The 14,055-nt window shown below is 34.1% G+C and overlaps 2 protein-coding genes across 2 annotated transcripts; both read left to right on the top strand.

Annotated features, from left to right (window-relative positions):
- The first annotated feature begins 1,711 nt into the window (after positions 1-1,711).
- Positions 1,712-5,747, top strand: LOC111780587 (putative inactive receptor kinase At5g10020). Its single transcript, XM_023661021.2, has 3 exons — positions 1,712-3,163; positions 3,332-4,876; positions 4,976-5,747. Exons 1-3 carry the CDS (start codon positions 2,263-2,265, stop codon positions 5,560-5,562), a joined length of 3,033 nt encoding a protein of 1,010 aa, XP_023516789.2. The 5' UTR covers positions 1,712-2,262; the 3' UTR covers positions 5,563-5,747.
- Positions 5,748-10,250: 4,503 nt separating this feature from the next.
- On the top strand, positions 10,251-11,303 carry LOC111780495 (NDR1/HIN1-like protein 13). Its single transcript, XM_023660916.2, has one exon. The coding sequence runs from the start codon at positions 10,315-10,317 to the stop codon at positions 11,107-11,109; it is 795 nt and encodes a 264-aa protein (XP_023516684.1). The 5' UTR covers positions 10,251-10,314; the 3' UTR covers positions 11,110-11,303.
- Positions 11,304-14,055: the final 2,752 nt, after the last annotated feature.

Genomic DNA, 14,055 nt, shown 5'->3' with positions numbered 1-14,055 from the left:
AAAATTGTATGCCCTTTTTTGTCTCTTTAAAAGGATGGTTTTGTGTGTCACTTTCTTTGGGTATCTTTGCATTAAAAGCATTGCCCTTGCATTCAATTCTAGTGCACATCTTCGTTAAGGGCATTTTCGTAATTGTTTTATCTCGTTATTTTTTTCGGACTAAATTACCATGTTTCGTTGATGTTTTTTTACATTTGTGTCAATTTTTTTTGGCCAAATACTATCCTTTGTGTATTATCTGGTCCTTAAGGGCATTTTCGTAATTATAACACTACGTTATTTTTTTCCGACTAAATTGTTATGTCGGGATAATGTTCTTTCACGTTTGTGTTTTTTTTTATTTTTTTTTTGTCAAATGTTATCCTTCATGTCTTATCTGGCCTTAAGGGCATTTTCGTAATTCTTACTACCGTTATTTTTCTCAAACTAAATTATCACATTTGTTTTTTTTTTTTTTTTCAAATGTTATCCTTCATGTCTTATCTGGCCTTAAGGGCATTTTTGTAATTCTTACGTTACGTTTTTTTTCTCAAACTGAATCGTTACGTCTAGTTGATGTTCTTTCACATTTGTGTCTTTTTTTTTTTTTTTTTTTTTTTTGTCAAATGTTGTCCTTCATATCTTACTTAGCTTTAAAGGCATTTTCGTAATTTTTTTATCTCGTTATTTTTTCAGACTAAATTATGTCTCGTTGATGTTCTCTCACATTTGTCTCAATTTTTTTTTTTGGCCAAATGTCATTCTTCATGTCTTATCTGATCTTAGGGGTATTTTTGTAATTCTTACACTACATTATTTTTCTCAAACTAAATTGTTATGTCGGGTTGATGTTCTTTCACATTTGTGTCGGTTCTTTTTTGTCAAATGTTTTCCTTCATGTCTTACCTAGCCTTAAGGGCATTTTTGTAATTCTTATACTTCGTTAGTTTTCTTAAACTAAATTGTTACGTCTGGTTGATGTTCGTTCACATTTGTGTCGTTTTTTTGTATCAAATGTTATCCTCCATGTCTTACATAGCCTTAAAGGATATTTTCGTAATTCTTCTACTTCGTTATTTTTTTCTAGCTAAATTATTACACTTCGATTGATGTTCTTTCACATTTGTGTCAATTTTTTAGGCCAAAATGTTGTCCTCCACGTCTTACCTAGCCTCAAGGGCGTTTTCGTAATTCTCTTACTCCGTTATTTTTCTTAAGCTAAATTATTACATCTTGTTGATGTTCTTTCACATTTGTGTCAACTTTTTTGGTCAAACATTATCCTTCATGCCTTGCCTAGCCCTTACGGCGTGGCGTTCGTAATTCTTGTACTTTGTTATTTTTCTCAACGTCTTGTCAATGTTCTTTCACATTTGTGTCAATTTTTTTTGACCAAATGCCGTTCTTCATGTCTTGCCCATCTCTTAAGGCATTTAAATAATTCTTTTACTTCTTTATTTTTTCTCGAGCTAAATTATTATGTCTCATCACGCACTTTCACAATTGTGTCAATTTTTTTCTTATACTTTTCAAAAAATTACTTACCAGGTTTTATAACTCAACGAGTAACACACCAATTATCATCTGACTCTGAAGTAATTGAGCTAAAAAGAGTCCAACAAACGAAAATCAATATCAATTGAGTAGAAACCGATATCACAAAAGTTTGAACACGAGACGTCGGGCTATGACTCGAACTTAAATCACAAGAGAAAGGGGTGAGCCATCCCTCCATCTTGTATGAGGCGATTTGCATTGGGATCTGATTCTTTTGTACTATTGAAAGAAAATTGAAGTCTCCAAGTCAAAGCCAAGGAATCAAAACCCTCATCTTCTTCATCCTCTTTCAATTTTTTTATAGCTGATTCGTTGGCACTTCGGGACTCTCTTAATTTTCTTACTTTTCCACTAATTTTTAGCTCCACCCATTTCAATTTCTCCATCTCTATGGCCTCTGCACCCTCCTAAATCCCTCATTTTCACTTTTCCACTCCTTTTGGAATGTGGGTTCTTGTGTTCTTCACCCATCCTTTGATTTTCCTTCACTTCCCATTACGATTGCTACTCAGCAGTTGTTGGGATCCGACCCCTGAATTCGGCAAGTGATTTTGTTCTTACCCTTTTGTGCGATTTCTGAGTTTCGTTAATTCTTGCTCTGTTTTCTGCTTGATTCCTTTATTTTGATTTCCCAAATTGGGGTTGAAATCTGTTAACTAGTTCAAGTACTTTGTTTACTGGCTTTTTCCCACGGAGATTTTGGGCTGTTTGGTGGGTTTTGAAGCAATGCACGTAACCTGTTTGATAATATGCCTGTTCTTGTTGGTCAATGTTTTGGGGCAGTCTGATTTTGCTGCACTCTTGGAGATCAAGAAGGGCATTGTTCAAGACCCTTCTGGGCTACTTGATTCATGGGACTCAAGCTCTTTGGGTTCTAATGGCTGCCCCAGTAATTGGTTTGGGATTGTTTGTGCTGATGGCCGTGTCATATCTCTTGCTTTTGATAATGCTGGTCTAGTTGGTGACTTTAGCTTTGCAGCCATTACAGGCCTTTCTTTGCTTCGTAATTTATCACTTTCTAACAATCAGTTTACTGGGAGTATTGTGAAAGTTGGTATGTTCAAGTCCCTTGAATTCTTGGATCTATCCCAAAATCGGTTTCGTGGTTCTGTACCTGATTTGTTGATTGGTTTAGTTAATTTGGTGTCTCTGAATCTTTCTTCAAACCAATTTGATGGGGCTTTCCCTACTGGTTTTAGTAAACTTGAGGAGTTGAAGTATGTAGACGTGCACGGTAATGGCTTTTCGGGGGATATCACTCGCCTTTTGTCACGAATGGGCAGCGTTGAGTATGTTGACTTGAGTAGCAATCGGTTTACTGGTTCAATGGATGCCGGAGTTGGGAATCCGTCGTTCATTTCGTCGATTCGGTATCTTAATATTAGCCATAACCTGTTGAATGGAGTGCTTTTTCCTCATGATGGGATGCCTTATTTTGATAGCTTAGAGGTTTTTGATGCTAGTAACAATGAGTTTGTTGGCACCATACCTGCCTTCAACTTCGTGGTCTCTCTACAAACACTTCGACTTGGACGAAACAAGTTATCCGGGTCACTTCCAGAAGCTCTCTTACGAGAGAGTTCGATGCTCTTAACCGAACTCGATCTTAGCCTTAACCAACTTCAAGGTATTCACATTATATGTTGTCTATATGCTCTTTCTGGATTATTTACATTGTAATTGATACTTGAAGCATGTGTTATGATTTGCACAAATGTATACCGTGGAAGCACTTGGCTCTTGATTCGTTCCATTATCGACTATCTTAACTTCTAACGACGTAATTCCATGACAGGTCCGGTTGGGAGTATTACATCGACAACTCTGAAGAAGCTTAATATATCTTCAAACAAATTGACGGGCTCCTTGCCCGCCACCGTTGGCTCTTGTGCTGTTATAGATCTTAGTAATAATATGCTGTCAGGCAATCTATCTTGGATTCAAAGTTGGGGAAACCATGTGGAAGTTATTCAGTTAAGTTCGAATTCGTTGACAGGAACATTATCAGATAAATCTTCTCAATTCTTAAGGCTTACTTTGTTGAATGTCTCCAATAACTCATTGGAGGGTGTTCTTCCAGCTGTGTTGGGTACTTATCCCGAACTCGAGGTCATTGATTTAAGCTATAACCGGCTTAACGGTCCCGTCCCTTCTACCCTTTTTCACTCGGTGAAGTTGACTGATCTTAATCTCTCTGGCAACAATTTTACTGGCCCTATGCCACTCTATGAGAGTATAAATTCTACTTCAAGTTCAAGTCTGAAATCTCTTGATCTGTCACGTAACTCGTTGACCGGTCACTTACCGTCGGAGTTGAGTACGTTCCACAGCTTGGTGTATCTCAATCTGTCCAGAAATTATTTTGACGGGAACATCCCGGGAAAGCTTCCGAATAGTTTGAATGGCTTTGATGTGTCGTTTAATAATCTTTCTGGTGAAGTTCCTGAGAACTTGATGAGGTTTTCTGATTCAGCATTTCATCCAGGAAACTCCTTGCTAACTTTTCCTTCTTCCCCATCAAATTCAAGAGACTTCCCTGGTTTACCGTCGACAATGCATCAGTCTCGTATGAAAACGATCCTTAGAATTGTTCTCATTGCAGGTTTGATCCTAGTTGCTGCATTGGTAGTTCTTTTTTGTATTATACTGTATTACAGGGCCCAAAGGCTCGACCGTAGCACATCGACCAACGATGGAAAAAAAGGTGCCTTGGAAGAAGCTTCTTCTGTTATTCGTCAATCTGAGACGAACAAGAAGAAGACTACATCAACGCCTCCATCTGGTTTTCGTCAAGATCTTCTCCCACGATCCCACCGAGGGGACGATCATGTCGGTAGCAACGTGTGGTCAGTTTCAGACAAGGCTAAAGATGTTGGTTATCATGAATCATTAGGAAAAGGAGAAGGGATATCCTCACCCATGTCTCTCATGTCATCTTCAAATCCATCACCTACAAAGAGCCAGCTACATCTCGATACTCCCCAGGCACTAAACGTTCACTCTCCCGATAAACTGGCGGGGGATCTACATCTTTTTGATGGCTCCTTAACATTCACAGCCGAAGAACTTTCACGTGCTCCAGGGGAAATTGTAGGGAAAAGTTGCCACGGGACGTTGTACAAGGCGACGCTCGACTCTGGACACGTATTGGCTGTCAAATGGCTGAGGGAGGGAATGGCAAAAGGAAAAAAGGAATTTGCAAGAGAAGTGAAGAAACTTGGAAGCATCAAACACCCAAATTTAGTCTCCATAAATGGATACTATTGGGGTCCAAGGGATCATGAGAAGCTTCTTATATCAACCTTCATAAATGCACAGTCTTTGGCTTTCTATCTTCAAGGTACGATCAAATCTATCGGCTTTTACGTCGATGAAACGTCGAGTAAAAGGCATAGCGTAGTATCTGATGATCCTATCTGTTTTTTACATTTTTTTGCAGAGATGGAGAGAGGAGTCTTACCGTTATCTCTACCGACCCGTCTTAAAGTCGCTTCAAACATAGCTCAATGTTTAAACTACTTACACAACGAGAAGGCAATTCCGCACGGCAACTTGAAATCCTCGAACGTTTTGTTAGAAGTTCGGACTATGAACGCACGGCTCACAGATTACAGTCTACACCGTATATTAACCCCGGCTGGCACGGCGGAGCAAGTTCTAAATGCAGGTGCTTTAGGATATCGGCCGCCCGAATTTGCTAGCTCGAGCAAGCCATGTCCATCACTGAACAGTGATGTCTATGCATATGGAGTCATCCTGTTGGAGCTGATAACTGGGAGAAGTTCAGGGGAAATAGTTTGTGGGATCCCAGGAGTTGTTGATCTAGCAGACTGGGTGAGGTACTTAGCTCGAGAAAACCGGTTCAACGAGTGCATCGACAGGACGATTCTGGACCTCGACGGTGAGGAAACGGTACCCAAACAGCTTGAAGATATGCTTCAAATGGCTCTAAGATGCACTCTACCAGCAGCTGAGAGGCCTGACATGAAAACTGTGTATGAAGAACTTTCAGTGATTGTGCAGTAGAAGGAAAACCCATGGTACAGATGATCTAACTCAAGTTTTTATTGCTAACACCATTGTTTTTTGTTATCAATAAGCTGTCGTTTCTCGAATTTGCGCCATTTTTTGAGTCGATCGGCCGTGTAATTTGTTCATTAAACCGAACTTATTTGGAAGTACATAGTCCATAGTTCATTCACCCTTATAAATGGTGTTTTGTTCTCTTCTCCAACCAATGTGGGATATCACAATCCACCCCCCTCGGGGCCAGCGTCCTCGTTGGCACTCTTTCCTTCTTCCAATCGACGTGGAACCGCCACCAAATCCAATCCCCTTTGGGGCTTGGCGCTTACTGGCACACCGTCTCGTGTCTACCCCCCTTCGGGAAACAGCAAGAAAGCTGGCACATCGTTTAGTGTCTAGTTCTTATACCATTTGTAACAGCCTAGATCCATCGCTAGCAGATATTGTCCTCCTTGGGCTTTTCCTTGCCTAGATCCATCGCTAGCAGATATTGTCCTCCTTGGGCTTTTCCTTTTGGGTTTCCCTCAAGGCTTTAAAACGCGTCAGCTATTCCTTTTGGGTTTCCCTCAAGGCTTTAAAACGCGTCAGCTAGGAGAAGGTTTTTACACCCTTATAAGTAGTGTTTTGTTCTCCTCCCCAACCAATGTCGAACATCACAGTTTGGTTGATCTTGAATCTCTTAGATCCTATATTTTCTTAGAGACTCGAGTTACAAACCGTCATTAACTAACGTGAAATATTTAAAAATAGACACTAATTTAAAACTTGTGTGCATTTGCAAATGTCAAATCAAACCATGCTTTTAGTTTAAGTCGAACCGTACAACAAACGTTTGTCAATTAATGAAAGTTTGCGACTCGAGTTTCTCGAAAAGTTAGTCGTTATAAAAATCCTATTTGTTATCGAAATTGGGTCATTTTTCTTAGTTTAAAAGAGTTTTCGAGTATCAAATTTAGTAGTCGGTGACAAATGTTTTAACCCATTAATATATGCTCTTAAAGTTGAAAATATCATTAAAAAAAAAAAAAAAAAATTTAAAAGGTCCCTCGATTCAATTAATATCTGGGACGTGAATTAATCATATCATAGAACTTGTTTTATAATATAAAATGGCATGCTGCTACTCGGACTCGAATCGAGATGCTCTAGCACTGCTTCCTAAAAATAGCATGTCAACCGATTTCACCATAGTGACTTTCTCAAAATCATAATAACCTATTATTCTTCACTCATACAGATTGAAAAAATAGAATTAGAATCAATTTTATTAATTTAAGAATAGTTTGATTTTAGAGCATTTTGCAAACCAATTTCATTATGCATTCCGCTCCGTATATTCTATAATCTTTTCTTTTAAACCATTAAAAAAAAAAAAATCTTTAAAATTAGTATCATTTTCAAAAATATCTATAAACTTTCAAAATTATTTTTAAAAAATTAAAAAATAAAAGTTCGGAGAGGATATATGAGATGTAAAATAGTAGATAGACACTTCTGTCTGTACTATTGACGGTACCAACGGTATGAATATTTTTGAAAATTTTAAAATTTTATTAATTTAATTAATAATAAATATGTGATTTATATATTGATTGTGACATTGAAGTGGGACCCATAAGAAAAATAAATAATAGAAAAAGAAAAAGTCAAAAAAAGAAATTAATAAACATGAAAATAAGGGACATAAGGAAAAGACAAATCGAACCTAATTCCCTTTTCATACAAATGGAAGCACTTTCAAAATTTCCCAAATTTTTCATATAAAATTACCCATTTTTCTAAAACATGTGGGAACACCAAAAACATATCGTCGAGTCGAGGAGTCGAGGAGTCGAGGTCAAATAGCAGAAGAGGAACGTGATGTTATTTTTCAAAAATTTATAATGGGTTTCAAACCTAATTATCTGAACGAGGTCGAGATCGAAATAGAGATCGTCTATTTAACTTCAGGGCAGAAAATCTCCATTTCAACGAAGAATACGGAGAAAGGGGAGAGAGATTTACCCTCGTTAGCTAAAAGGGTTCGGGGATAGGGATTATATTCCCCGTCCTCGTCCCTACCTCCCACCCTACAAAAAGTTTCACACGCCCTCCTCTGCCACACTTTTAATATATATATATATATATATATATATATATATATATATATATATATATATATATATATATATATATTTTTTTTTTTTTTTTTTTTTTTTTTTTTTTTAAAGAGACGTTATTATAAGCAAGCAAGAGAGTAACAACAACTGGTATATAACCTTGGGCAGGGGATATGACTATATATATATATATATTTATAGAGTAAATATTAAAGTTTGATAGGCGACGTTATATTTACATTTTTGCTTGAATATTATTGGATTTATTAAAATAGAAATTATATTGAAAAATAAAAATTATACATTAAAATTTGAAATGAATATATTTTTTAAAAAGTATTTAAAAAAAAAAAAATCACTAACCGTTCCCGCACTAAACCCTAATTTCTGCTAGATCGAACCGTCAAATTTTTGAAATAGTAAATTAATCTATTTATTTATTGAGACTCCGGCGATAATTAACCAAACTTCAATAATTTACCTAAATAAAATTCAATTTAACCGGAAAAAAAGAGTTATTTAAAAATTCTCAAAATATCGAGGACAAAAATGAAACTCGTAAAACTCGGAGGGCATAATTGAAAATGACGTATAGATTGAGGACTAAGTAGTAATTTTGTTAGGGTTGACAAAATATGGAGAAAAGAAACAAAAAAAAAAAAAGAATGCAAATCATTAAACCACATACCAAAGCAATAGAAGATTTCTAGATTTTGGCACAAAGCTGTCTAAATTATACTAATTTAATTATTAACGCTCGGGTTCTTCTCGAATCATCTTTAATTTTTTAATTTAGTTCTTATTGTTATCAAGTATTACGGTTCTGTTCATGAAAGTGATTTAATGGTTAACGCTCGGGTTCTTCTCAAATCATCTCTAGTTTTTTAATCGAGTTCTTATTATTATCGAGTATTACGGTTCTGTTCATGAAAGTGATTTTTGTGTCTAACGTATTTACTTTGGTCAAAAATATTTTTCGCTCAAATTAATTTTTATAAATAAATAAAAATTAATTTTAAAATTTATGGTAAGAAATAGACCTCGAACTAGAAATATTAAAATAATATTATTTTAGCTGAATTTTTAATTTTTCAATATGTCTATAATATTATATTTTATTTTAAACCAAATTTAATAAGCAAATTGTCATTTTTCATTCTTTTTTTTATCTTAACCATAAAAATTAAATTAAAAATTTAGAGATTAAAACGTAACTTTTCATTAACCTTAAACCCGTTAAAAAAAATGAAATTTTATCAATTAACTCGTGACAGTTTTAAAAATTAAGGGATAATATTTAATATAATTTCATTTTTGTTTTTTAGAACATAATAATTTGGAGTTAAAAGGTGACTTTGACGGTCAAATACTTCGAATCATAGCCTTCGAAAATTGAATCATGGTCCGATCAAAATTGACCGAACCAAAAACGATGATGAACCATTTACCTAGGTTAAGGCTGCGTGTATATATATATATATATTTATTTATTTATTTATAAAAGAAGAAAATAAATAAATAAGTAAAAAAATAATAAAAAAATAATTAACTTTAGGACACCACGCCACGCCCACCAGTTTGGAAGGAAGGGTGGTTTCCCACGTGCGGAAGTGAGTGAGAATAAGACCCTGCTCCGTGTCTGCCGCCTCCGCCAATAAGAAAAAAAAAAAAACTCTATTTAATTTGTTGTGTTATTTATTTATTTATTTTCCTTAAATTTTCTATTATTTTCTTTTATGGGGTTAATGTTATCATGGTTTGTGGGTTGAAGTCGACCAAGACGAACGACTAACAACAAGTGACTGGTGATCAAGATTGATGATCTCTGACCATTGGTGAAGCAGTCCCTTGTTATCAATCCTAAACCCTCGTCGTTAGCCACCAGTCATTGGTGGTGAATGGTGGCAGTTGCGAGTACATGGTCATCATAGATCTCTGATCCTGATCCTCAATCTCAATTCAATTGCTAGTGTCAATTCACGTCATTGATTGTTACTCACCAAAGTGGTTGTTGGTCACTGATCACTGCCCCAATTGCTAGCCATCCATCCATCCCTAGACCCCAGTTGCTAATCGCTGGTCTTAATCCCCTATCATGGTCCACGACTGGCGATCAATGATTGTTGCCTATCAGTTGTCTTCACAGGGTACTATTCTTCAATCTTCGTTATTGGTTCGAGACTCGGTCATAAGCTACCATTCTCTAAAGGGGTTTTTGGTAACTGTTCAATTAACTCAACTTTCGATTCTTGTCGTTGGTCATGGTCCCTACTGTCTCGATCGCTCGTGGTGGCCAATAGTAGCCATCGGTAGGCATTGGCAGTTGACCATGGTGGTCGTCTTTTAAAAGTTTGGAGATTAATTTTTTTTTATTTTTTTAATTGAATATAAACTAAAGAAAGAAATCCCTAGAGGAAAGGCGCGTGAAAGAGAGAGTATCTTGTTTGACGCTTTCGGCGTCCGGCGATTGCAGCGCGTCCTTCAAATCTTTTACACCCAATCCACAACTGTTCCTAATTATTTATTTATTTATTATTTTTTTTTTTTTTTTTTTTTTTTCATAATTTTATATATAAAACCCCCCCTTCTTCTCCTCCTCTCATCTTCCTCTTCATTTTCTCCAAATCTCTCTGCACTTCCCACTCAGCCTCCCATGGCCGACCGCGTCCATCCCGCCGAATCCCCCCGCCCGAGCACCTCCTCCGCCGTATCTGACTCCAAGCCTCCATCTCCCTCCGCCGACAAGCCTACTCCGGCTCCCGGCACCTACGTCATCCAACTCCCCAAGGACCAGATATACCGCGTTCCGCCGCCCGAAAATGCTCACCGCTTCGAGCTCTACACTCGCCGAAAGAACCGCCGCAGCCGCTGCTGTTTCTGCCTCTGTTGGCTACTCGGTATTCTTGCCGTCCTAATCGTTCTTCTAGGCATTGCCGTCGCGATTTTTTACTTAGTCGTTCGCCCTAAATCGCCTAATTACTCGATCGACGCCATTGCGATTAGAGGACTTAACTCCACCGCTTCATCCTCATCCGCGATCTCTCCAGTTTTCGATGTGGCCGTTCGAGCAGATAATCCAAACAAGAAAATCGGAATCTATTACCAGACAGATAGTTCAGTTCAAATCTATTTCTCCGATGAGAAGCTTTCCGATGGCGTTTTGCCTGCTTTCTTCCAACCAGCGAACAACGTCACTGTATTCCAATCATCCGTGAGAGGCTCCGGCGTTAATCTATCCAAACAAGCAAGCAAAGCGCTAATCGATTCGCAGAAACGGCGTGCGGTGCCGTTCAAGGTGGAGATTCGAGCGCCGATTAAACTGAAAATAGGATCGGTGAAGACTTGGAAGATCAGAGTAAAGGTAACCTGCGATGTGACGGTGAATCAGTTGGCGGCGGCGGCGAAGATCGTTTCAAAGAATTGCGATTACAATGTGAAGCTCTGGTAGGGATACGAATTAAGAAAGAGCTTTTTATTTTTTACTTTTGTAATTTTAATTTTACTGTAGACTTTTGTAATAATACACACACACTTTTTTTTTCTTTTTTTTTTTTTCGATGAGAAAATAAAATTTCCTAAAATACTTTAGGAACATAAATAAATATTTTAATAAATTAATTTATTCACTTTTATTTTAACCAATTAACATTATTTTGTTTCTTTTTTTCTTTTTATTTTTACCAAATAAAATGGGTTAAAAAAAATTAGTTTTTCATTTTAAATTCTCATTATTATCTTAATTTTAAGTTTCATTATTTATTTAATATAGAATTAGCCACATTTTTAAAATTTATTTTTATTATTTTAAAACTAATAATTAATTTAAGGAGAAAAAATGGGCTGAAATCGTGGAAGCATGTTTCCAAACGTGTGCCAAATCCAGTAACATTCCGCGTACACGTGTTCTTTGGGAAATATGTATTTTTATTTTATTTATTTATTTATTTATTATTATTATTATATATATATATATATACAATTTTTTTTAATTTTAAAAATATCCACCGTTAATTTGACGTTAACTTTTAGGTAATTAATTAAAAATAATTATGATATTTTTAAATTAATTTTAACAATGACAAATTAGTGAAAATTAATTTAATTATGATTAATAGAATGTCTTAATTTTTTTATTATTCTTTTTTAGATATATGCTCTTTTTTAGTTTTAAAAAAATAAGGTTTTTATTTTTACAATTATAGTAAAAAAAAAAATTTAATATCTATTTCTATCTATATTTAATGTAAGAAAAAAAAACATATAAAATTTAAAGTAGAAATAAAACTAATAAAATTATTTATAAATTAAATAGTTATATACTATACATTTGTTAATATTTAATAAATTAAAATTTATAAAAGAAAATATGGTATACAAATTAAATAGCTAAATCATAAAATAATAATAATAAAGTTTGTATTTATATTTTTTTACCTAAAAAAATCAAACAAATAAATAAATAATATTTTGAATTGAATATTAATGGAAAAAGGTGAATTAAAATTTCTAAAAAATGGCGGTTATTTATATCTTTATTAGGGCTGTTAGCTTCAAATTTATAATTAGGTGAAATTAAATCCAACCAATTGAATAAAAAACGGTTTAATTGCAACCGTTTTGTAACAGAAAATAATTATTCAAAATTAATAGTTTATAATGCAATAATTATTTTAATTTTATTTTCTTAATCATCTGATTGATTGAGTGTACACGGATGGAATTGAGTTGAATTACGGAAATCTTTTGAACTAATGTTTATTTATTTTTAATTATTTTTAAAAAATCTACTTATCCGCTGTTAATAACTAAAATCTCGTAAACCTTAAATATCGGACATTTAGAAGTAACAACAAATTATTAATATCGACCTCAAATATTCTTAATTTTTGTAATAATCTTAAAATTATGGTAAGGATGGGTTACGGTTGGGTTGGGTTCGGTTGTAACCCTAGTTTTGAGTCAGTAGGATTGACTTGACAAAACAAATATCCCGCGTACTGATCCAAATTTTTTGTTTTTAAAAAATTCAACTCAACCCAGGCTGAATACAATTCTAGTCCAACTTAGCCTTTATGGTTCGGGTTGAGAGTCCATATTCGTTGGGATTTCAGATCGCAAAATGTCGATCAAATCTTTTAAAACTTGCCTAACTTTATAGTTAAGTGTGTCTTAACCGGTACCCGATTTTCCACTCTATTGAACTCATTTAATTTGGTACTTCCATTTATATAATTCACCCCTTTTGGACACCAAATTTTTATTGGTTTATAAACTTAAATTAGGAGAAAATAATAAATCCCTAAGTTTTGGGTTACTAAATTCCAAATCATAAAGTTTTTTTTTTTTTTTTTTTTGGGTAATTTGGACTAATTCAGATTTTGTCACAATAAATACTTTTACTTTTCTAGAGTTTATATATATATATATATATATATATATATATATATGTAAAAGACCATCCTAACCCTAATCTCATCTTACATTGGTTTGAAATTTTCTTTGATTATTATTATTATTTATTTATTTTTGTGGATTTTTAAGATTTTATATATTTTTTAAAAATAATAGTTTTGATTTAAATTACAATTTAGTCCGAATTTGTGTTTATTTTCCTTGAACTTTTAATTGTATATCTGATATGTTTTCGAATATTTAAAAGTATCTAATAAGTCTTTAATTTTAAGGTTAATCGTATGTTTAATAGGTTTTTGACCCATTAAAAAAAATTAATTCACAGATCTATAAGACACAAAATTAAAAGTTTATAATTTAATTAGACATTAAAAAAAAAAGTTAAATTTGTATCAATAGACCAATTATTTTATTAAAAAAAAATTATTTAGATATAAAATAAAAAATTTAGAGACCTATTAAACACAAAATTAAGAGTTCAGAAACTTATCAAACAATTTAAATTTTAGAATTTTAGAGATCTATTATATACAAAATTAAAAGTTGAGCAGTCTTTTAGATACTTTAAAAAGCTCGTGGGCCAATTACACAATAAATATATATATATAATTTGGATTGTTTATTTAATTAAATGTATAATTTGAATTTTTTAGAGCAATGAAGGCAGCATATAGAAAAAAAATGGTTGAATTTTTCCAAGCTATGTTAGTCAGCTAAGAAGAAGTCTAACCTCTCGTATTCACTTAATTGTCTCTTCAACAATAAATTATTTGAGCTTTTTTGGGTAAATTTTTTCTTTTAAGTAGTGGTTGGAGAAGTGTCAAAGTTATGTTTGGTATTGAACTTCCATTCGAGTTTTATGTATATTCAAATCTCGAAAAATTGATACCTCGAATTTAGATGAATTATGATCTACCATCAATGCTCGTTAACGTCAATAAGTTTGGTAGTTGGAATTCGAGCTAGAGACTATAGTAGGTAT

The sequence above is a fragment of the Cucurbita pepo genome, chromosome 18 (assembly GCF_057944985.1).
Source record: "Cucurbita pepo subsp. pepo isolate OVF chromosome 18, ASM5794498v1, whole genome shotgun sequence".
In the NCBI taxonomy this organism is placed as follows: domain Eukaryota; kingdom Viridiplantae; phylum Streptophyta; class Magnoliopsida; order Cucurbitales; family Cucurbitaceae; genus Cucurbita; species Cucurbita pepo.
This window is presented reverse-complemented; position numbering and strand designations above follow the sequence as displayed.

What these genes read in the sequence shown, in the direction of transcription:
- LOC111780495 (XM_023660916.2), top strand. Translation starts at nt 10,315, where the DNA reads ATGGCCGACCGCGTCCATCCCGCCGAATCCCCCCGCCCGAGCACCTCC.
- LOC111780587 (XM_023661021.2), top strand. Translation starts at nt 2,263, where the DNA reads ATGCACGTAACCTGTTTGATAATATGCCTGTTCTTGTTGGTCAATGTT. An exon ending in TAGCCTTAACCAACTTCAAG is followed by an intron (nt 3,164 to 3,331) that starts GTATTCACATTA and finishes ATTCCATGACAG; the next exon opens with GTCCGGTTGGGAGTATTACA. An exon ending in TTTGGCTTTCTATCTTCAAG is followed by an intron (nt 4,877 to 4,975) that starts GTACGATCAAAT and finishes ATTTTTTTGCAG; the next exon opens with AGATGGAGAGAGGAGTCTTA.